The sequence below is a fragment of the Megachile rotundata genome, chromosome 3 (genome assembly GCF_050947335.1).
Source record: "Megachile rotundata isolate GNS110a chromosome 3, iyMegRotu1, whole genome shotgun sequence".
In the NCBI taxonomy this organism is placed as follows: Eukaryota; Metazoa; Arthropoda; class Insecta; order Hymenoptera; family Megachilidae; genus Megachile; species Megachile rotundata.
This window is the reverse complement of record NC_134985.1, coordinates 9,640,464-9,662,963: the sequence shown is the minus strand read 5'-3', so window position 1 is coordinate 9,662,963 and position 22,500 is coordinate 9,640,464. Positions and strand designations below refer to the sequence as shown.

The 22,500-nt window shown below is 33.5% G+C and overlaps 3 protein-coding genes across 9 annotated transcripts in view; 2 read left to right on the top strand and 1 right to left on the bottom strand.

The window, feature by feature from the left end:
- The window catches only part of LOC100882922 (FIGNL1-interacting regulator of recombination and mitosis), a 29,590-nt gene that overhangs the window by 1,627 nt on the left and 5,463 nt on the right, over positions 1–22,500 (bottom strand). The window contains exons 1-11 of one of the 3 annotated variants that reach the window (XM_012288331.2): positions 16,100–16,191; positions 4,462–4,554; positions 4,225–4,371; positions 3,932–4,149; positions 2,755–2,912; positions 2,332–2,525; positions 1,785–1,930; positions 1,451–1,577; positions 1,226–1,391; positions 560–791; positions 4–331 (exon numbers count right to left, since the gene is read on the bottom strand). In XM_012288331.2, the coding sequence (XP_012143721.1) occupies positions 4–331; positions 560–791; positions 1,226–1,391; positions 1,451–1,577; positions 1,785–1,930; positions 2,332–2,525; positions 2,755–2,912; positions 3,932–4,149; positions 4,225–4,371; positions 4,462–4,554; positions 16,100–16,111 (1,821 nt within the window). In that variant the 5' untranslated portion in view covers positions 16,112–16,191. Of the gene's footprint in view, positions 1–3; positions 332–559; positions 792–1,225; positions 1,392–1,450; positions 1,578–1,784; positions 1,931–2,331; positions 2,526–2,754; positions 2,913–3,931; positions 4,150–4,224; positions 4,372–4,461; positions 4,555–16,099; positions 16,192–22,500 lie in introns of those variants that run through there. The other 2 variants (XM_012288334.2, XM_012288336.2) reach the window with 2 other exon arrangements.
- LOC100882702 (uncharacterized) lies at positions 7,554–18,278 on the top strand. 2 transcript variants are annotated; one of them, XM_003704579.3, is made up of 9 exons: positions 7,554–7,685; positions 8,405–8,618; positions 9,004–9,555; positions 9,843–10,610; positions 12,132–12,459; positions 15,917–16,244; positions 17,189–17,306; positions 17,398–17,558; positions 17,706–18,278. In XM_003704579.3, the coding sequence occupies exons 2-9, from the start codon at positions 8,433–8,435 to the stop codon at positions 17,764–17,766; spliced, it is 2,502 nt and encodes an 833-aa protein (XP_003704627.2). In that variant the 5' UTR covers positions 7,554–7,685; positions 8,405–8,432; the 3' UTR covers positions 17,767–18,278. The 2 variants fall into 2 exon arrangements, with proteins under 2 accessions (XP_003704627.2, XP_076385762.1); XM_076529647.1 differs by having other exon boundaries at positions 7,579–7,708.
- LOC100875301 (E3 ubiquitin-protein ligase LRSAM1) lies at positions 18,479–22,128 on the top strand. 4 transcript variants are annotated; one of them, XM_012288337.2, is made up of 13 exons: positions 18,481–18,736; positions 18,976–19,218; positions 19,329–19,739; positions 19,819–19,848; positions 20,127–20,228; positions 20,320–20,428; positions 20,496–20,657; positions 20,725–20,824; positions 20,902–21,145; positions 21,216–21,341; positions 21,410–21,604; positions 21,670–21,894; positions 21,971–22,128. In XM_012288337.2, exons 1-13 carry the CDS (start codon positions 18,659–18,661, stop codon positions 22,094–22,096), a joined length of 2,151 nt encoding a protein of 716 aa, XP_012143727.1. In that variant the 5' UTR covers positions 18,481–18,658; the 3' UTR covers positions 22,097–22,128. The 4 variants fall into 4 exon arrangements, with proteins under 4 accessions (XP_076385763.1, XP_012143727.1, XP_003704646.1 ...); XM_012288338.2 differs by having other exon boundaries at positions 18,482–18,758; XM_076529648.1 differs by lacking the exon at positions 21,971–22,128 and having other exon boundaries at positions 18,479–18,736; positions 21,654–21,822.

Sequence of the window (22,500 nt, the reverse complement as noted above, 5' to 3'; positions counted from 1 at the left end):
TACAATACGATTCCAGTTTTGTACAGTCGGTTGTCGTTGCAGTTCCAAGAACGCATTAGGAATGTCATCAATTATGCAAGCTAAACGATTCTGTATAAACGATTTCGTTTTCGATGGAAAAAATCGCGCGAGCGGCAACCAAAATGGATTCTCAAGATCCTCCAGCTCCGTCACAATATCGTGTCTCGTATCTTCGGACAATAAACTATACAATCTTCCAATTAAGTTCTCCAATACGATCACTTCAAAACTATTACCGCGCTTCGTAAAAGCGGCATAAACTTTCAACAAATATTTTACGTGACTAGCACACAGCTCCGACGAACCGATGCTGCAAAACGAAATACAATATTTAGCATAAAAATAACATTTGCAATGAAATATTTCATAGTTACTTTTACTTTGACGCAATTGAAATTCAATATTGTGTTATCAGAAAAAGGAAGAGATCTAATTATAACAAGGATCATTTGTAAATAAGACGTGACCGGTGGTCTCAACAGGCGTACTGTTTCATGATTGCCGCGCAATAAGCATTCAGAATCGATGATTTACGAACCGGCCAATGAAACACCAGACGTCTGAGCTCAACAGAGAGCTCCATAGCCGAATACTTAGCAGGTGTTTCAATAAAATTAACTCGATGGCATGAAATCCGTCCGCTGGAATTTGGCTGATCAGACTGCAGATTGGTACCAGTGTAGCTTCGTACAGTGAAGCTTGTCGTGGTCTCTCTCCAATTTCGTGGGCACCTGGTAACTTTACTTCACCCACGCAGATCTCTTCCTGTACTTTTTAGAACAAGATCAATCTAATAAATTAATTAAAGTACAAGGAAGAAGATATCAAAATAAAATACAGGCTAAATTATCGTTGATGTACAATATGTTTAGAATGAAGGATGTGATGATTAGTATGAAATAAATTAATAACGAAATAACTCTTTAATATGTATGAAAAATAGTAGAAGTTGAAACACTATATTTTTAGCAAGCTTTCAAAACTCAATCGTCGTGTGATTTGTCACATTTGAACTGTAATGCGCGTCACTCATTCAATGTTATCAATCAAGTACAAAAAAAAATTAAAAAGACTTCAATCATCTCAGCTGTGCAGAATCTTGTCAATGAACAGTTGATCTGTTCAGTCCTAGGTTTCCCCGTTTCGATATTTCGAAGAATATAACTTGAAAGTTACAATCAGGGAAAAATTCAGGAATACTTACTATCGTCAATGTTCGATAATGCAATATCGATGATTGATTCCGAGCCCAATGTCCAATTACAGTGCTGTTCGTACGGCATACTGATCAGTTTTTTCATGATGTTAATTATTAATAAATGGTAGCCCAATTTGTCGATTCTTGTTTGACTGCCATACTCGAAGAATGTCTGAAGTATTAAAAGAAAACTGAAATCGAAACTAGTCATCGGATAAAATCGATAAATACCTGTTTGAAATCGGGTGCTTCAAAGACGGTATTTAGAAATGGCTCTGCGCCCCTCGAGATGTGAATGTTTATTAACTCGATCAGTTTGCTGTAATTCTGTGTTTCTTTCAAGCACGAGGGACTGCACCTGATTGTAAAAATGAAGAACAAATTAATAGAAATTTGTATTGGTTTCCTGTAAAATTTATTTAAAAAATAATAAAAATATAGAAAATGAGAATCAAGAGAAAAAGGAAAATAATTATTAAAAATTTTCACTGAAATAATATAAAAAAATAATCGTGGTTTGTTACTGTTAAGTTAAAAATGATACCAGTAAAAAAATAATTGATACCTGTGCATTTGTAAGAGAAGTTCAATTATGGGGAGGAGCGTGTCGTTGTTCAAGCAGGAACAATACGTAGCAAATAATCTGTCCAAAATTTTTAACGTGTGACCAATAACTTTTATCTTCCTTTCTTCCGCTTTGTCGAGGGAGTCCTACGTCAGTTAAAAATTTATACAAAAATCATTTTTACATGTTTCAAAATAATCAAAATAGTTTTTTATCTTCAACAGTCATTTCTCATGAAAGGAAGTCAGTTATCTGCCAGCTAATCGTTTATGAAGTCTGCGTAATTGATTAGTCTAGTGCACTATTTCAGATATACCAACGAGCGATAAAATATCGCACGCAGAGAAATATTTATAAAACTGCGCAACGAAGGAATGTATGATACCATACATGAAAAAAGAGTTTATCAGTAAACTGACTATTGCACCTGTTATTTGTTTGTATTTGAAATTTGAACCCACGTTTGACCATTTCAAATCCATCGAAGTGCACAACATTTTTTTTATAAGAAAATATTTTTATGAACGCATTGTGAGATAAAATGTACCTGAAGCAACGAGAGCATCCTAGTTGCATCTTTTGTCATTTCCACAAGATGAGAAGTAACGCAATCCGCTTTCATACGTTTTATGTGTAGTTCGTGCATGATTGCCAATTTACCAAACATTTTGGACGCGTCCACAAATGTTTTTGCGTCCAACTCATGAGATATAGTAACCAAGGACCCGATCAAATCGATCACTGTGGAAAAAATTAATATTGTAAACATATGATGAATATTATTATAAAATATCGGGTTTAAAGAGGTGAAGGTAAAATATTTAATAGTGGTATATTTAAAGAAATATGTAGACAGTAGTGAAGTGAGAATAAGCAGAACAATGGTGTCCTTTGACTTTCGTTTGACGCACTGGATAAGGAACGAATGGTTCGGGTTAAAGAATCGTTAAGACGTAATAGGATCGCTCACCTTTTATCAACAGTTCCGTTTCCGATTCCTTGTCCGTGTCGAAAACGATTACACTCTCCAAAGTGGCTAGGAATAGACTCAAGATCGTTTTCGCCTTGCGAAAGAGGATCGCTAATTTTTCTGATATAGCCTCGAATAAAGTTTCGTACAATTTCTTGCTGGAAAGAAAATCCTCACCCTCTATCACGAGGAAACACATCGACTAGCGATCGGGTTTAAAAATAAAGTTACTTCGTAAGATTTACCGCATAAAGATCTACATATAAGAGCATAGTTTCGTGCTGTTTCTCCAAAAAGTAAGATATCGACTTGCAATTGGGTCAAGAGTACAATTTCTTTTTAAGCTTCTAGAACATGGATCTATCTAGTTGTATTAAATGATATTGTTTCTTTGAAAACAAAATTTAATAATGTGCATTATTAAGCTTTAATAGTGTTATTAATTATATTGGTACTAGAATTTCAGTATTATGTCAAAATTGAATTTGATTACATAATTAATACATTTATTAGCACGCGTTGTTTTAACGCCTGTTGCATGCGTTGAAGTGCTATGCGGTGTAATACTACGCGTTATATCGCCACGCATTGCAATACTATGCTCTAAATTACCACGCGTTATATCGCCACACGTTGCAATGCCACGCGTTATATCGCCACACGTTGCAATACCACGCGTTATATTGCCACGCGTTGCAATGCCACGCGTTGTATTGCCATGCATTGCAATACCACGTGTCATATCGCCACGCGTTGCAATACCACACGTTATATCGCCATGCGTTGCAACGCTACGCGTTATATCGCCACACGTTGCAATACCACGCGTTATATCGCCACGCGTTGCAATACCACGCGTTATATCACCACGCGTTGCAATACCACGCGTTATATCGCCACGCGTTATATCGCCACGCGTTGCAATATCACGCGTTATATCGCCACGCGTTACAATACTTCGCTTTGAATTACCACGCGTTATATCGCCACGAATTATATTGCAATACAGTACGATACCTTACCCTCGCATTATATCACTACGCTTTATAGCACTATGCGTTATATCGCAAAATATTGTATTTCTGCTATATCGCCAAGTATCATATTACCATTCATATATTACAATAAGTTGCGGGCAATATAGTAAGAGTTTGTTTTAATTAAACAGTCATCTCACCTTTCTCGACAGTGCTCAAAGATTAATTTAATTGAAAGAAGCACATTTTCTATCAAGAATTTAAAACACATAGCAGATGTTTTTTGAAACGACGACACTCGTTCCAAAGATTTTTCTTTCACATTCAGCAATTCTTGACACATAAGTAATTGTCGTTTTATATTTTCTGTTGCATCTTCAGCATTTGTACTTATCGTTTCAGGGATCTGCTTCAAGATCTTCAAACGGGAATGTAAAAATAAGAAATAAGTCTTCAAATAGAATTCAATGACGATAATTCGAAATTAATTTACCTGCGATAAAAAGCGATGCACCAAAGGAAGTGTTTCGCTGAAAAGTTTTTCGTCCAGCGAATCGTCTGGACAAGAGGACAAACATTCTTGTAGAGCCTGCTGCAAGTGTTCCACCTCGAATTTCTCTGTGAGTTTCTCCAGAGCATCGTGAACATTATATTGGTTCAGAAAAATATTGTAATTGTTATCTGTAGTACTTTAATGCAAATAAAATTTGCAGAGATTTATAAAGGATATTTTTAATTTGGACGAATAATTCTCGAAGCTGTTGTCCGCATCGGAGAACGAATCTTCTAGCAAGGACGCAAACAAGTGCTCGTTTGCCATCTTCTGAAAGATTTACAAATTCGTATTTGCGATATCATAATATAAAATTTGATAAAATGTGTAACACTTTTATTCAAACTATAAGTTGTTTATATTTATAGCGAAGCATTCGTCAAACGGTTAACAAAATGATTGATAATGCTGTTTCTCGTGTCGCAGGCAAATCAACCGTCTATCAATCGCGATGAGATGGCTCGATCGCGAAATGGGGCCTCGAAAATTTCTTGGCAAGCTTCGCAAGTCGAACTATCCGGTGATCGAGCACGATAGACAGCAGTTTCTCCAGAAACAGGGATGGACAAACCCTTTTACAATACCGTTCATTAAAACGATTGAAGTTTCAAAATTCGACTTGATCATATTATAATCGAATCAGTGAAATAACTAATTCGGCCAAATAACCGATACGGTCAAATAACCGACTCGGTCAATTTGAGGATTCGGTCAAATAACAGATACGGTCAAGTAAATAACTCGGCCAAATAACCGATACGGCCTAATAACTAATTCGGCCAAATAACCGATACGGTCAAATAACCGACTCTGGTCAATTTGAGGATTCGGTCAAATAACCGATACGGTCAAGTAACCGACTCTGGTCAATTTGAGGATTCGGTCAAATAACCGATACGGTCAAATAACCGACTCGGCCAAATAACCGATACGGTCAAGTAACCGACTCTGGTCAATTTGAGGATTCGGTCAAATAACCGATACGGTCAAGTAACCGACTCTGGTCAATTTGAGGATTCGGTCAAATAACCGATACGGTCAAATAACCGACTCGGCCAAATAACCGATACGGTCAAGTAACCGACTCAGCTAAATAACCGATACGGCCTAATAACCAATTCGGTCAGATAACCAATTCGGTAAAATATCCAATTCGGTCAGACAGAAGATTCAGCCAAGTAAACGATAATACAGATTTGTGGATGCAAGTTGCCCGGCAGTTTGCCCATCCCTGGGCCATGCACATCGAAGTCAGTGATAAGAGGGGCAATTAAGGCTGCGAACGCTAATGGGCGGGCTCTCTTAATTTTCGGCTATTCGACGTGGCCGAGTTCCGGGGCAAAAGTTTCTCGTTTAAATCCTCCGTTAGAGGAGTGACTTCATGGACGAAGGAACGAGCAAGAAAGAGAGGAACGGATTCGAATGATCGGCGATGCCATGGTAACTCCGGACAACAAGCTGTCAGATGATAGGTAAAGTTTTGATCAATAATACCATGTGACTGCTGGCTGAATTCGAGTTCGGTGCTTCGGATGACACGTTTTTGCAAATCTGCAACATGTTTTGTAGGGGATGTCATATTTTTCCTCTTTGATTTTTTGCGAATTTTGTAAGGAAATCGAAGGTGACTTGAAAGCACCTTTATGTAAAGAATTGTTTCTAGGAGATTGGAAAGTATTTTGTATTATTTGTGGCAATTGTGCGAGCTTGAAGGTTTAATAGTAGGCTGACAAATAAATGACTTGCACTACTAGATCTGAGGATGTTCACTCTTACTTTCATTTTTTCAGTAACGCTAAAATTGTTTAATACAATTGACAGTGAAAGCTTTCACCGTTATAAGCTGATTACCAGTGACATACAGCTTTCTAAAAAATGTAGACACACAATCAAATATGTAATTAAAAATCTAATTTAATTTTAACATTCAAGTTCTAATTGAAAACATTTAAATCACTGCACATCAAATGTCAAAATATATAAAGTTTGATAAGACTTATTGCAGAATCGCATTTACGGCACATCAATTTGAAGTTTATGGTTTGATCAAAATGATTGCACAAACGCTTCGTTAGTGCTCGTAATACAAAATGGCTAGTTGCCAATTGCATGAAACAGTGACCTATTTAAAAACAGAGCCTATCACGATTTTATAACAGAAGTACAAAATAGCATTATATCGGCTTACAGTGACTGTATAAACATTTTATGAACATTCTTAATAAAATGAGTAATCTTTGTCACAAGCTGAAGAACGTTGTTCAAACATTATAATGTACGATGTAGCTACAGCGAATAATTATAATTATAATGATAATGGACAATCATGCATTCATATTTTATAAGAATAAGTATATAAGGAAGCTTTGGTCAGTAATAATTAAACCATCTCGATCTATAATAATCCTTGCATATTGCAGTAAATAATTAATATATTGTATACATGTGTTGTATTATAGGGATGTATACATATATTTTATTCTTAAGAAAATAACAAAATTAACCAACGCAATATTTATTTACATATGTTAGATATCTGCAAATGTTTTAGTTACATATGTTAGATATCTGCAAATGTTTTAGTTACATATGTTAGATATCTGCAAATGCTTTAGCTACATGTGTTAGATATTTCCTTAGATTTTAATTACATATGTCAGATATCTCATATTTTAACTATACATACATGTTAAATACCTCATCATACTTTAGTTACATATGTCAGATACCTCCTCATATTTTAGTTACATATGTTAGATGTCTTCTCAAATTTTAATTGCACATATTAGACATCTTATATTTTAACTACATATGTTAAATACTTCATTATACTTTAGTTACATATGTCAGATACCTCCTCATATTTTAGTTACATATGTTAGATGTCTTCTCAAATTTTAATTGCACATGTTATACATCTTATATTTTAACTACATATGTTAGATACTTCATTATACTTTAGTTACATATGTCACATACCTCATCATATTTTAGTTACATATGTTATATGTATATCTCTTCAGATATTTTCATAAAGAAATAAAAAGCAATTTGAACAACATTTAGCGTACAGTTGATCCCATCGCTATTTGCAAGATGGTGGTAGTATCGGGCGTCGTTCGAATTAAAGGGAGCAATACATCGTTCAACCACCCCACTGGTAGAGGGTGAAGGTGACGTTGGTGTTAGTGGCCTGAGGGTACATACGAGCACCAATTGCAAGTAGTAGGATAGTAACACGAAGGTGGATCGGTGAAATGGCAGTGGTGGTGAACGATCGTGTCAGAGGGCAATGGATGAAGTTAGTCAGTCGGCGTTTGCTCGCGCCGCCATCAGGATGGAACTTTATTCGTCGTCCCTTCGATTCGATCCTCCGTCTTAATCAACAACAAACACGTCGAGTGAGCGTCGATTACCTTCCAATGTTAGGATACCTTTCAGTAGTTGACACCCTTTTTTAGTGTGCTTTTTGAAATATCACTCTTGTGACATTTTATTTTCATTAAGTATTAGAAACCTTGTTATATTATTTGAAATTTACTTTGTTAAATTGTTGGAAATTTACTTTGTTAAATTGTTGGAAATTTACTTTGTTAAATTGTTAGAAATTAACTTTATTAAATTATTAGAAATTAACTTTATTAAATTGTTAGAAAGATACTTTGTCAAATTGTTAGAAAATAGCTTTTCGCTTGTTAGAAATTGTCAGAAAGATATGTGAAACTGTAGTGTAACTGTAAATAATTGAATTGTGTCCAAATAAATGTTTTATTATTTTTATTTGCACATGTTTACATTATAAATAATAAAGAGTTTGCTGAATGTTACCTAATTTCGAAATAAATTTAGTTTAATTTTAACAAGGATTTACTACAAGGATAGACTACTGCAAATTTTTAAGGAATTGATGTGTCAAGTATACAATGCATTTATTTAAAATATTTATATAAAATTAAAAAATTAGTTCGTTTAAAAATATTGATAATAAATTAACAAGTAACAATACCATACATAAAAATGCACTGTAGATACACTTGCAAAATGTGATAATTGTAACATAACTGTTTTATGTCAACTACCGATACAACTAAACGAATTTTCAAGTTATCATAAATTATAGAATGTAGCTACGATATCGAAACGTCGGAATGTCAGAGTCTGGAAAATCTGTGAGAGCAGTCAGGCAATTGTCTTTGCAACCACCCGCACCCAGACGACAACTTATCAGACGACAAAGGTCCGCGGAAGAAGAAAAATCTTTGCAGATTTGTGTGAGCTCGTTAGCACGTGGCAAACGCGGGACGAGCGCGAAACCCACCTTCGAAAGACCTAAGGTAATTTTTCAATTTTACACATTTTTTGCACTCGAAAATAGTATTTCTATAATTTAAACATTTTTTAATTTGTTTTCTCATATTTGCAAGTTTGTAATTTGACAAATCTCGAAATTTTTTATTTTGTACTCTTACAAATTTCTAGGTTTTCGAATTCACAAGCTCATAAATTTTTAGATTTTCAAGAGTTACAAGCTTATCAATTTTTAGATTTTCAGAAATCACAAGGTCATAAATTTTTACATTTTCAAAAGTCACAAACTCACAAATTTGCAGAATTCCAAATCAATTTCGTTCCAGCTAAACACTCTTGCCTAAACACTCATACCTACCACTTTTGTACCATAATTACAATTTTGAACCTTCACCACTCCACGAATTTCAGGTTCGAGTCGCCTGGAAAGAGAACCGTACAAAAAATGAGAAAGAAGTGGAGCAAGTTGAAGTGGTGGCTCGTCAAATCCCCGGACGATCCAGACCGAACACGGGGAGATCCCGTGGCTTCATCGCGATCGATAAACCATCGATCCTTTATTCCCGGGAAGAACTCGCGGAAAGGTTAAGGCTCGCCTGGAAACATCGGCAGGAGAACAAAGCCAACATCAATATTTTCCTGGCACACGGAACTTTGGAGGAGAGATGCGATTCTGAGATGTCGAGCCACGCGACCATCACTGCTCCATCATCTCCGATATTGAAGAACGATGGTAAACTCAAAACTACCCTTTCTGAAGAAGTGCAGGATTCACGTATCAAGGATGTTCAAGTATTGAGGACACAGGCTGGAAGTTATTGTGAAGACAAGAAAGAAAACGGGCTATCAGATTTTCAACGCCGTAACGGTGAAGTGGAGCGGATTGATATAAATGAAGTTTCAGGACGATTGAAGAAAATTGGACAAGAGAAAAGTGATGTACCAAAGGAGGCAATAAATGAAGTATATCTTTGTAATATTAACGAGAGAATTTTGGTTGAATTTTTAGTTCGAATTTTTAATCGTAAATTGTAGCTGTAAAGTATTCATAAAAATGAAAAATTTGAAAAAATGCAATTTTTAATCAAAGACGTAGGAGCACAACTTTTATATTATTCAGATAAAAGCATATTAGCATAACTATTGCAGTAAAATTTTTTCAAATATTTCTCTAAGTTCATAGTTAAAAAAAATCACAAACTGATGTGTGTCATGTTACTAACTTGAACTATATCCTAATATTGGAACAGGTATCGCCAAACACGAACATCGACGACTGTCTCCCGAATTCCAAGAAGAAGTCGATAAATATCGAATGTCTGAACCCCCGTATGAAAGCGTTACCATCGATTAAAATCGAAAACCTACCCTTGGAAGTTGAGAAAGTGTCGAAGGAGGATTTTTCATCGGCCAAACAGAAGCGTGCAAGTTTTCACAGTGGTACCAACAGGGCGTTCCTCGACCCAATTAAATCACCGACAATCGAATTCAGATGCAATTCGGAGAAAGATCGAACTACCCCGGAGACGAAGGACAAAATTCCGGTCACGAAAAATATTCCGCAAAAGACGGTCGCGGATTGCAAATCGAAGGAAAGTGGTCGCACGAAAATGTTTGCTGAAAGTAAAGAATCCTCGACAGACAATAAATCGCAGAGAACAAACGATGTTAATAAATATAATTTAACGATTAGGAGAGCTACTACGAATACGATAATGGATGATAAGGATAGTTTTGTGGTCGATAAAGTTGCGTCCACGAGAAATACCGTGGAAGTAAGATGTAGCTCGGTGAACGAGAGAAATGCACCCTCGAAGAAGATAGAAATTCAGAAGGTTGAAAAACCTAGAAGAACTAGCTCTGCACCTCCACAGAGACTGGAATCGAATTTATCCAATCGTGTTCAAGTTAATATCGTGATCGATACGCAAAATAATAAAGCCTCAGGGAGAAGCAGAGATCACGAAAAGACAGAAATTGATTGCAAGAATAACGCGATCGAGAGAACGGATACGAAGGTATGGTAAAAAAGATTGTATGAAAAGAAAATTTAAAAACTGTAACGATCAAATTTTACTGATAATTAACTAGTGCTTATACAGCTTATTAATTTACACATACTATTATTCTGATAATTTGTATTGTGATAACGTTAATACAGAGTGTCTTATAATTAGTGTCCCTGAAATAGAGGATAGTTGACGTGATTCTGAATAAGATTTCCCTTTGCAAAAATAGGGTTTGAAGCTTCGTTTTTGAATTATTAAGGAAAAGCACGCACCAATCAGAGTTGGAGGATTATGCACGCGCAGACGCGAGAACGGCAGCTTCGGATAACGCGTAGTTATCCAACGCGTGGTAATCCAACGTGTAGTAATGCAACGTGTGGTAATGCAACGCGTGGTAATCCTACGCGTAGTAATCCAATGCGTAGTAACCAACGCGTACTAATACAGCGTGTGGATATCCAACGCGTAGTAATCCAACGCGTACTAATACAGCGTGTGGATATCCAACGCGTAGTAATCTAGCGCGTGCATATTCTACGCGTAGTAATCCAACGCGTAATAATGCAACGCGTGGTAATTCCAAGCGTAGGAATCTAATGCGTGGTAATCCAACGCGTAGTAATGCAACGTGTAGTAATGCAACGCGTGGTAATCCTACACGTAGTAATCCAATGCGTAGTAACCAACGCGTACTAATACAGCGTGTGGATATCCAACGCGTAGTAATCTAGCGCGTGCATATTCTACGCGTAGTAATCCAACGCGTAATAATGCAACGCGTGGTAATTCCAAGCGTAGGAATCTAATGCGTGGTAATCCAACGCGTAGTAATGCAACGTGTAGTAATGCAACGCGTGGTAATTCTAAGCGTAGGAATCCAATGCGTGGTAATCCAACGCGTAGTAATGCAACGTGTAGTAATGCAACGCGTGGTAATCCTACACGTAGTAATCCAATGCGTAGTAACCAACGCGTACTAATACAGCGTGTGGATATCCAACGCGTAGTAATCTAGCGCGTGCATATTCTACGCGTAGTAATCCAACGCGTAATAATGCAACGCGTGGTAATTCTAAGCGTAGGAATCTAATGCGTGGTAATCTAACGCGTAGTAATCCAGCATGTGGATATCCAACGCATAGTAATCCAACGCGTGGATATTCGACACGTAGTAACCCAATGCGTAATAATCCTCGCGCTTTGATTGGTCCGCGTTTTTCCTTAATAATTCAAAAACGAAGCTTCAAACCCCATTTTTGCAAAGGGAAATCTTATTCAGAATCACGTCGGCTACCCTCCATTTCAGGGACCTACTGTTGTGAGGCACCCTGTATAACGCTACTACTCTATTAATTAACTTACACAATTATACTATTAATTAATTTATGCCTTTTATCCATGCAATAAGTATATTATTTATCCTCTAAGATTTATATGTTTATTTAGATTAGATCTCTCCTAATCTTCACTTGATCAAATATGTGTTTTAATTATAGTTTTATTAATTTATTAATGAGTGAAAACGATTAGGTATCATCAGGAAGATCAGTAAGATCAGCGCCGTTAAAAAGACGCTCAAGAAGCGCGAAAAGACGTTTCTGGGGTTCTGGTAAAAACGACGAGGAAGGAAAATCACGAAACCGATCTTCTGGTCGTGCAAAAAACTCAATCGATTCGAAAACGATCGATATCGTCACAATGGTATCTCTCGTCAGCTCGGCTGACAGTGACAGTGATATTGAAAATTCACCCAGGGACGACAAGTTAATCAACGAATTACGTAACAAACTTCCGACTACATCAATCATTAAAACATCGATGAATCCTTTAAGCAGTGCCAGAAAGCCTATCAAATCAGGTACATAATAAAAAAGATACGTTCTTACGTTTATCTCCAAATTCCCAAATCTCTAAATATCCAAACTCCTCAAATTCCCAAATCTCGAAACTTTCAAGTCACCAAATTTCCAAATAGGTCAATCTATCCACCACTTCCCAATATACACACACAAAATTTGTTGATTCGCTAAAGTTTCAAGTGTCTACTCGAAAGTGTTCGCTGGTGATGCCCTAAAAAAAAATTTGGCGTGAAACGATCTGTAAAAGTTAGTCGGCAGTCACGTAGAAATTCGTGCGGATAATGGGGAAAAAGTGACACCATCCATCGTACGTGTTCTTTTTATTGCATTTAAAGACAGTAGCGGAAGGTGAATATTTGGAAATTATTTGCGGCATGTGCAGCTCGCGTGTCTCGCGTCGCTTCTAATTAACTCGTTCAATTATCATTCCACGGTCGTCTTTGCACGCTCAGGCGTGTGTATGTGTATTATTAAATTCCTGCACGATAGTGTCGTTGCGTTGCAATCCCTCTCTTAACAGACTCGACAAACTACACTTTTTATATGAGCTATTAAATTCACGGCCGATATTATGTCGCTGATAAACTATGTATATTTCTTTCTCGAGGAAAAGGTTTTTTAAATAGGAACATACATTTTCTTTTATTCATAGCTTTAGAGGACATCGAAACGAATTCAAAACACATATTACATGATATTTTTATTAACATATTACTCGATTTACAGAAGAGGAAATGTGAAGCTTAGCTTTTGACTTTGGTAGTGTAACCATTATTTGATTCCGAAGAGATTACTGAATGTAAACGCGCGACTAGAATGTAAGAAAAATACACTTTATTTAATTGCATGTTCAAAATATATGCCGCCTTCCATCACGTAATATTCCGGTCTTTTACTTCACATTTCCACTTCTGTAAATCGAGTAATATGTTAATAAAAATATCATGTAACATGTATTTTGAATTCGTCTCGATGTCCTTTAAAGCTATGAATAAAAAAAATGTATGTTCCTATTTAAAAAACCCAAGGTGACCTTGACTTTGCCAAAAGAACAAACTGTTTTCAAAATTTGCTTTACTAATATCTATTGTGCATTTCATACCCTGCAAATATTGTTCCAAACTTTTTTTCGTAAGGTGCAAGTGAAAGAAAAATCGTAGCGTTACAGGTAACACCCTGTATATTTCAATAAAAATTCAATAAAAAATTAACAAAATAATCTACTCAGCTAATTTTCGTCTGACCATCATACAACTTGAAACAAACAGTCTAACAAGATTTGCTACATAATTATTTACAAAGTAAGCTTATCGTCACCTCTGGTGACCGTAAAAAATCTCTGCTTAACTATCTTTACGCCTATCTCAGGAAATACGCGTCATGGGAAATTCAAACTATGACTAGAATCTAGGAATTCCTCATCAGCTCAGCAGTGTTAGTGCAATAACTTTGTTCCTTTTAATACGTATACTATCGCTAATTAAAGGGAACTTCTATCGTGCAACGACACGAAACCCGTAAAGACAATAAAGGGTATCGAACACGTTAAATCGACCAAACTTCTTCTCTTCGTATTACGCCACTGACCCTGAGGCAAAGTATTTCATTGAAACTCGCTGGTGCAATCGACTTCTAATAATTACGCTTTTACGAGACAGTCGTTCGATTCATGTAAATCATCGACACTGTTCCAAGTGCATTTGCATGAAGTCTTCTGGTTAGAAACTTTCGAATGATGCACGGTTCTGAAGATGATCTGATGAGGCGTTTCGGAGATTTCATCGAAACTGCTATTAATCACGCTCTTAGGTTTAAGAAAGTTTCAAGAAAAGGGAACTTGGAGATATGGAAGATAGAGACTTCAGAGTTTGAAAATTGGGGATTTTGAAAATTTGAGAATTTAGGGATTTTAAAGATTGTGTAATTTCGGAATTTAAAAATTTAGAGAATTCGGGGATTTTGGAGAACTTAGGGATTTCGAAGATTTGGGAATTTGGTGAGTTAGTAATTTGAATGATTTTAGGAAGTTTTGAGAATTTGTAGAATCCAATAAATTTGGGAATTTGAGGACTTTGAGGGTTTGGAGAATCCAGAAATTTTGAAGTTTGGAGATTTGGATAATTTGAGAATTTGAAGAATTTAAAAAATTTAGGAGAATTGGGAATTTGAAGAAATTGGAAAATATAGGGAATTTCAAGGGGTCGAATAACTTGATAAATTTAGAAATTAAAAAATATGTAATTTAAAAAATTTTGCGACATGAAAACTGAGTATTTACAAACTTGAAAAGATAAATTTTATCTTCAACAATTTTTAAAGAATTTTCATATATTGCAATAATTAAATATTTATAAAGCAACTTACCAAAAATAAAAAACCATCTCTTTTACAATTCTGCTAACATCAATCATTTTTTCTGTGAATTATTAATTCACACTAAAGTTCTCTACAAAACTACAAACCAACAAATAAATGACAAATACAATTCACAGAAAAATATTAATAATGTGTACGTTTAGGCTGGTAAAATTAAATCGATGACAAGAGATATCGTTTGGCCCAGTTTTCGTTATATGGGCAAGTGTTGCAAATGCAGGGCCATTAAATTAGGTTACTTGGTAAACATATTTATCGTGACTATAAAATTTTCTAGTCGATATTACCTTGATTCAATTGCTCCAGCTATAAAATGTCTAACAATAAGTCGTTAAAAACGCGACCGAGCGATTTATTTGAGTCGAAACGTTTTAACCGAGCAACGGATGCAGGGTCAAATGTGACCCACACTTGAGCAAATTATATAAGAATGTTGCAAGTGAAATTTCGCATTCAAATTTTTAATTGAAACGCTTCTATTTTGCTGATTCTATTATATAACTGCAGTGTTTTGAGGGTATCAAAGTTTGGGAATTTGAGAATTTAAGAATTGAAAAATTTTTTAAATTGGCAATATGGAAATTATTAAATTAAAAATATGAAAATTTGAGAAATTGAAAGGTTTAGAATTTGTTAAGGAGGATTGAGGATTTTTTAGAAGTTTGGTATTTGGGAATGTAGGAATGTAGAAATTTGAAAACTTGGAAATTTAGAAACTTAAAAATTTTTTAATTTATAAATGTAAAAATGTAGAAATGTAGAAATGTAAAAATGTAGAAATGTAGAAATGTAGAAACGTAGAAATGTAGAAATGTAGAAATGTAGAAATGTAGAAATGTAGAAATGTAGAAATTTAGAAATATAGAAATTTGGGAGTTTGGAAATTTAAAAATAACAAAATAAAAAATTCGTTACCAATACTATATCATACAATATGTCGATCATCCCCTACACACAACTGTACTAACAATGCATCTTACGTCGCATATCCATTATAATTATAATAATCGCCACGTTAAATAATAAAAGGCCAAAAAAGAGCAACCAAACAGTATACATAAAATAAAATGTTTCGTATAGTTTCTTTCCAGAAAGACTCCTTTGACGAGGATTCAGCGAAAGAGCAACAACCCTCGCCGAAGGAGGAGAAAAAACCACCGCAACCGCGACTCGCGATCGTTAACCACCGTGGAAACGGTGGCATTCTGTCCTCAAACGAGGAAACGGTGTCTTGGAGAACAGAAATACCTGATTTGACCGTACCTGTTTTGTCATTGATCCACGATGCCGAAGAGACACTCGACGTTCCTTTGACCGATCGTGAAAAAAGATGTCTCGCCGTGCCTATTGGTGATCTACACGATAAAAAACGGAAATTATTGAAAACTCGTAGCATCTCGTCACGATCGTGAGTATTAAAATATTTTACAATGAAACAATTCGTGTTGGTTCACTGAGGAAAAATTTTACGAACATTATAACACATTTAATCACGTAATTATCTATAAATTTCTATAATGTTAACAATTATTTATTATAAATATTCAAATCAGAAAATAAAGTCACAAAAATATTTTACGAAACACAATTTGAGATATGGTAGTTTGTTGTAAAATTTTCTTAATTGAGATGTACAAATATCTCGAAATATGTAAATTAAAAATTTTAATTTAATTTAAAACAATTTAATTTAATACAAATTTTTAATTTAATTAAAAAAAATTTAATTTAATACAAATTTAAAATTTTTAATTTAAATTTAACAGAATTTTGAATAGTAAAATTATTTATACATAATAGTATTTTTAATTAATTAATCCTTAATCAGAATTAATTGAAACATCAGTCTGCAGAAAATGCAATTAAAAATTAAATTTGTACTTATTCGAGATTTAAGAAACAAAATTGTTACGCAAGTGGATTAAAAATTAAGTATGCAGTAAGATAAAAATTGATCACAGTTTATGAATACGTCCTTGTGAGTATTAATAGATTAACGCTTAATCGTAAAACAATTTAATCGGGGCGAACTTTACATATCCTCCACTTTATTACACGCTCGTGATTAGTATCGTTGCGACCACAGATAACAATTTTTATTCAGATAATGTTTATAAACCATGACAAGATCGCTAAAGAATTCATATATCGATGGAAAGAAGTGATAAGAAAAATGTAGAAAATGATTACGAACAGATTATTTTAAAAGAGCACCATACTTCTCTTACTCGAGAAACAAAAAAATGAGACACGATTGTTTCTTTATTTTTTTTGTAAAATATTTCTCAGAAACGTAATAAAAAAATAATTTTAATTAAATTATGAAAAATTATATTTTTTAATGTATTGCAGAGAAATGGAAAGACAAACGATATTATCGAAAACGAAAATGCAAGGCTCGCCAAAAATTGTTCCACAAAAAGTGGACGCTCCTGCACAGGTTAAAACGTGCTCAAATATCTCCGCTAATGTAAGATCAACTTTTCGGTAGTTAATGCTAACTTGATTGGTGGCGTTAATTTAATACATGTAAAAATTTTTAATTTTACATTTCTTTATAGGTAAAATCTATTTTTATATCACCCTCGAAGGAAACTGTTCAACCTGTACAACCAATGTCCACAGAACCGCGGTTCCAAACGAACAAGGAAAAGGAATGTTGGCATCTTTACAGAAAAATGTGTGACAAAGGCGTTTGCGTATCTTTCGACACGGTTTTAAGGTTTAAATTTTATCATGTATTCTAACTTGTTTCAAATAGACACAAACTAATAATAAGACACATTTCACCATGTTTCAGTTATTATTTTTTGTAATTATTATAATATAATAAATTGCAACTTTGTATTTACGCATTTATATTTTACAGGGGTATGCTTACGCCAACAGAATACCGGCTGAGGCAGAAAGAACTTTCTCAGGATTTATAACAGTGTAACAGTTTTAATACAATATTAATTTTCTTATTTTTTTTTTTATAAATGCGAGACAATTTTATAAGGAATTACTGATGTCCGTGATTTTTAGTTAAGTACTTCGAATAAATATAGTATATGTATAGAAATGAAAAGAACATTTAAAACGAAACAGCAATCTAAATCGTAGTCAGTATTGAATTATCACAATGCAACTAAATACATTACCTCTTAGTAAATAAAGTATCCGAATTAGGTCTACCGAATTTTAGATGTACCATACAAACTGCCTATTTTTCGGAATATTTATTACTGTATTACGAATACGCAACGTTAGTGTAGAAATTAAAATTGTCCAAAAGGAATTAATTGGCACGTATTCAAATACACGCGAGAACTGATCAACACCTCGAATGCTTGGAAATAGAATCGACTTCTATTTTCATGATTTAATGTTATGATATATGATATTTATGACTTGTTCCTTTATAATGTATAATTCAATAAAACACTTGAATTGTTAATAACATTTTTCATTTACTGTCCCTTATAAATACATAAACAAATCTATTATTTTAACTTTCACTTAAACGAATGTTACATCGTACATTTTTGATCTCATGAAAATTAAAATATCATTTCATTGTTAAAAAAAAAGGATTAAAAATTTCATTTAAAAACAGAATCATAAAAAATGATTTTTTTTGGTCCAATTGCACATGTTCAGGAGAACTTGAAACATGATACGCTACTGTTTTATGCGTTTTACCACTTCACTGTCAATTTGACAAGTATTCATCATAATTTTTCAAAGTACACGAAATCACGTGCTGTTGATTCTATAGAAATCGATGGCAGAATGATTTGGATCCGTAATATTCTTTTATTGTCATGACATGTGCTATTAATGATGTCTCTGCCAAGAAAGCATGGGAACAAGGTTAACGTCGATTATAAAGCACGACTGGAACACAAATTATATCTGGTACAGTCTTTACTGAATAGAGGTTAATTGCGACTTTGTTTTTATTATCAATTTTGATAATTTCTTAATGTTTAATTTTCATGTAATAACCTTCAAATAATATGTACCTATTACTACAATGACACTTGCTTTTTCTTCCTAATATTAATAAAATTTACACTTTCACCATGCTAATATGTATTAATATAAGCAAATCAAATTACTGTACTAGTCCTATGATGAATTTATTATTGCAACAGGCTAGAGAAAATCCAGAACCAATATTTGATGTATCCGAATGTGCTTTAAAACATGTACCTTCTGGTATTTATTCGCTATGTAAAGTATTCAGGAAAAAGGTGCTATGGATGTACAGTAACAAATTAACTTCACTATCCGGTGGAGGTGCCTTAAGTGATTTGTCATTACTTGTTGTGTTAGATATTCATGGAAACGAATTTACCAATTTACCGTCAGACATAATGTGTCTTGCATCTCTCAAGGTATGTGTAACTTTATCTGAACTTTTTCAACTTCAGTAATAAATTAAACCTTTTTTAAGTTTACAGAATTGTAAAATGTTGTGTGTTATTAATTATAATATGCATTGCAGGAACTTTATCTACAAGACAACAATATAAGAAAACTGCCAAATGAAATAGTGCACTTAAGTAAATTAAACATTCTAAATGTTGCAAGAAATAACTTGAAACAATTGCCAGAAGTGATAGGAAAATTAAAACAGCTTACTACATTGGATATTAGTCAAAATAAATCCCTTCATAAACTTCCTAAGTCTCTGGGTTATGCGCAACAATTAGCACAGTTAAATATTGATGGGTTAAATCTATCATACCCACCTCATGATATTTTAAATGGAGGCACAATAGTAATTATAGCATTTTTGGCTAATGAAAGTGGCATTGAATATTCACCAGAAGAATCTGTTTCAGAAATAGAATTGTCAAAAGATACAAGTTCAGATAATACACTAGGGATATATAATAAAAATAATGATGTACAGGTACCATGCATTAAAGAACCCTAAATTTTGATGTTGCACTTGCATAGTGTGTCTTAAATGTTTTTATTTTCATTTTTAGGCAGCATTACAGAAGCTAACAAAAATGAAGGCATGTGGATGCTTTTTTTATTTTCTTATGTTTTCTAATATGTCTTATTGCATATTTATTATTATTTATTGTGAAACTTAATTTTGATTTATCAAATATTTGTTATGTATTTAAAAATACAATTAATTGATTTACATGTTCATACCATTATAATAAGTTAAAGCAATGTTTGATTTCGCTTGCATTACTTCAAAATAAATGTTTGTGTGATATCAGAAGTTAATGGAAACAGGTCATATTCAAAATATTACAATTTAAAATGAAATTTACTTTTACAGGAACATCGTCAAAATGCATTGTTAGAAGTTGAAAAAAATATAAAACAGCAACAAGAATATGAAATTGGAATTCATTCTATGTTGAAAGAACACAGAAAAAAGGTATTGAAATTGATTAATTAATCACTATATAGATTCAAGTTCACATAGAATTTAATTACGACTTTCTGCATTAAAATATTTTTTTTTTTAGCTTTTAATAGACCTTGCTGTTCAACAGTCGCAGTTACAACATGAATTAGAAAAACTACAACAAGAAAGAGATTCTAATAGAGCACGTTTACTTTCTTACATTTACAATGGTATAATTGTTGTATTCCTTCAAAATGTTTATTGATCCAAAAAATGTAATATCAATTTTATTTTTAGCTGAAAAAGAAGCAAATAACGTCATCAAAGAATTTCTTAGAAATAGCGAAGAAGAAAGACAAAGTCAAGCAGAATTAGTTGAACGTGAAAAACAAGAAGAAATTAAGCTATTATCATCTTGTCATTCAGAACAATTCATGTTTCGTACCAAAGATACTCTTAGTAAGTACTCATAATATATATTGTTTTATTTTATTACTGGAATTATATGTTCATATTATTCCTACAGTTTCGATGGAAAAATTATTGGAAGAAGAGCTTTATAGAACAAGGAAGTTGGAGGAGTATAGTAAATGTAGAGATTATGCTGCGCAATCTTTGCTCACATTGTTAGTATAATATTAACAAATAATATTTGATATAAATGTACGATGTTAATAAACATAAAAGCATATAAATATTTCAGAGAAGTTAGAAATAATGATCATTTAGCCGAAATAGTGCAAAATCAGGAGAGGAACAGACAAAATTTAATTGATACATTAAAACAAGATGAAGTTTTACAAAAAGCTGCTGTTGCCGCATTATTAGAACGTAGTGATGCGCGTTCATGGAGTATTGTGCAGCAAGTCAACTTGGTACAATCACAGTTAGCTGCTCTTACAAGCATTGAATTGGAAAAAAGAAAACTAGAAATGAACCAACAGTTGGTATGTATCCTAAATGATTCATAAAAGTTTATGTTTTATTATAAAAATATTTTATTATTTCGTACGACAGAATGAAGTAGCCGAAAAGAGGGTCGCTTTAAGTGCTATTTTGATGGATCTATTAGAACAACAAAAAAGCAGAAGAGATCAACTTGTAGAAACAATCAATAATATTGAACAACAACGCTGCATCATTGTATGTATAAATTTAAATTTTATCTTGATTTCCATGATAATAAAACTTATATAGATTTATGTTCAAAGAATTCTAGAAGAAACAGTCAATTTTGGTTGATGCAATACCAATCTTTGATGGAAGCTAGACCTCAGGGTTTATTAGAAATGCTAGAACCTACATTAGTGCGACATGTTGCGATTGCGGGAGCACTCCATTGTTTACCATTTTTAGCTTCTCTACCATCATTACTTCCAGATGTTACTGATGAACAACTGAAAACTGTATGTCCATTTAATATATACGATAAATATTTGTTATTCTGAAATGAAGTATATTTTTTCAATAGATCGGCATACATTGTGAAAACGACCGTGCCGCTATAAGACTTGCAGTTGAAAATTATTTAGCAGAGGTGAAACTTAACGAGTCTAGGACACCTTCTGCACCAGTAGAACTACCTGTAACACCCTGTGCACCACTCGAAGAAGCATGTACAAGTTCTAATTATGAAGAATCAAATCCTATTCAGAGCATTACTACTGCCGAGTGTGTAATTTGCTTGGATTTACAAGTAAGTGTAATTTTCATATTATTTAAATCTATGAATTATGTTACATAATTATCATATGATTCTGTATTCATTATAGTGCGAAGTAATTTTTTTACCGTGTGGACATCTTTGTTGCTGTTCAGGTTGTGCAAATATGGTTTCTTCAGGTTGTCCAATGTGTAGAAGTACTATAGATCATAAAATTCATATTATAAAGCCTTAAATCATGAATTAAATTTTTTATGTATAATTTTATCTGATTATCTTCACTGTTCTTTATTTTAGCTATATGTGTTTATCATTTAAAAGTTTATCCAAAAAAAACTAAGTTAGAGTAACACATATTTATATATTTTTGACATTCCCATTTACAGAACTGATAGTTCATAAAACATAATATTTACAGTTATCTTATAAAAATGTATTTTAATTATATATCCGTTAAATTTTATAATATATGTTTAGTACTGCTACTCTGTTTGTTTCTATATTAAACTATAATTCTTGTTGACAAAAAAAGTATCTAAAAGAAACAGTAAGTTTTGAATTAGGTGCATGAAGTTTTAAATTCTATTATTTTTCAATGCCATAATATTTAAGAAAATAAGATAGTGTATAATAATTGTA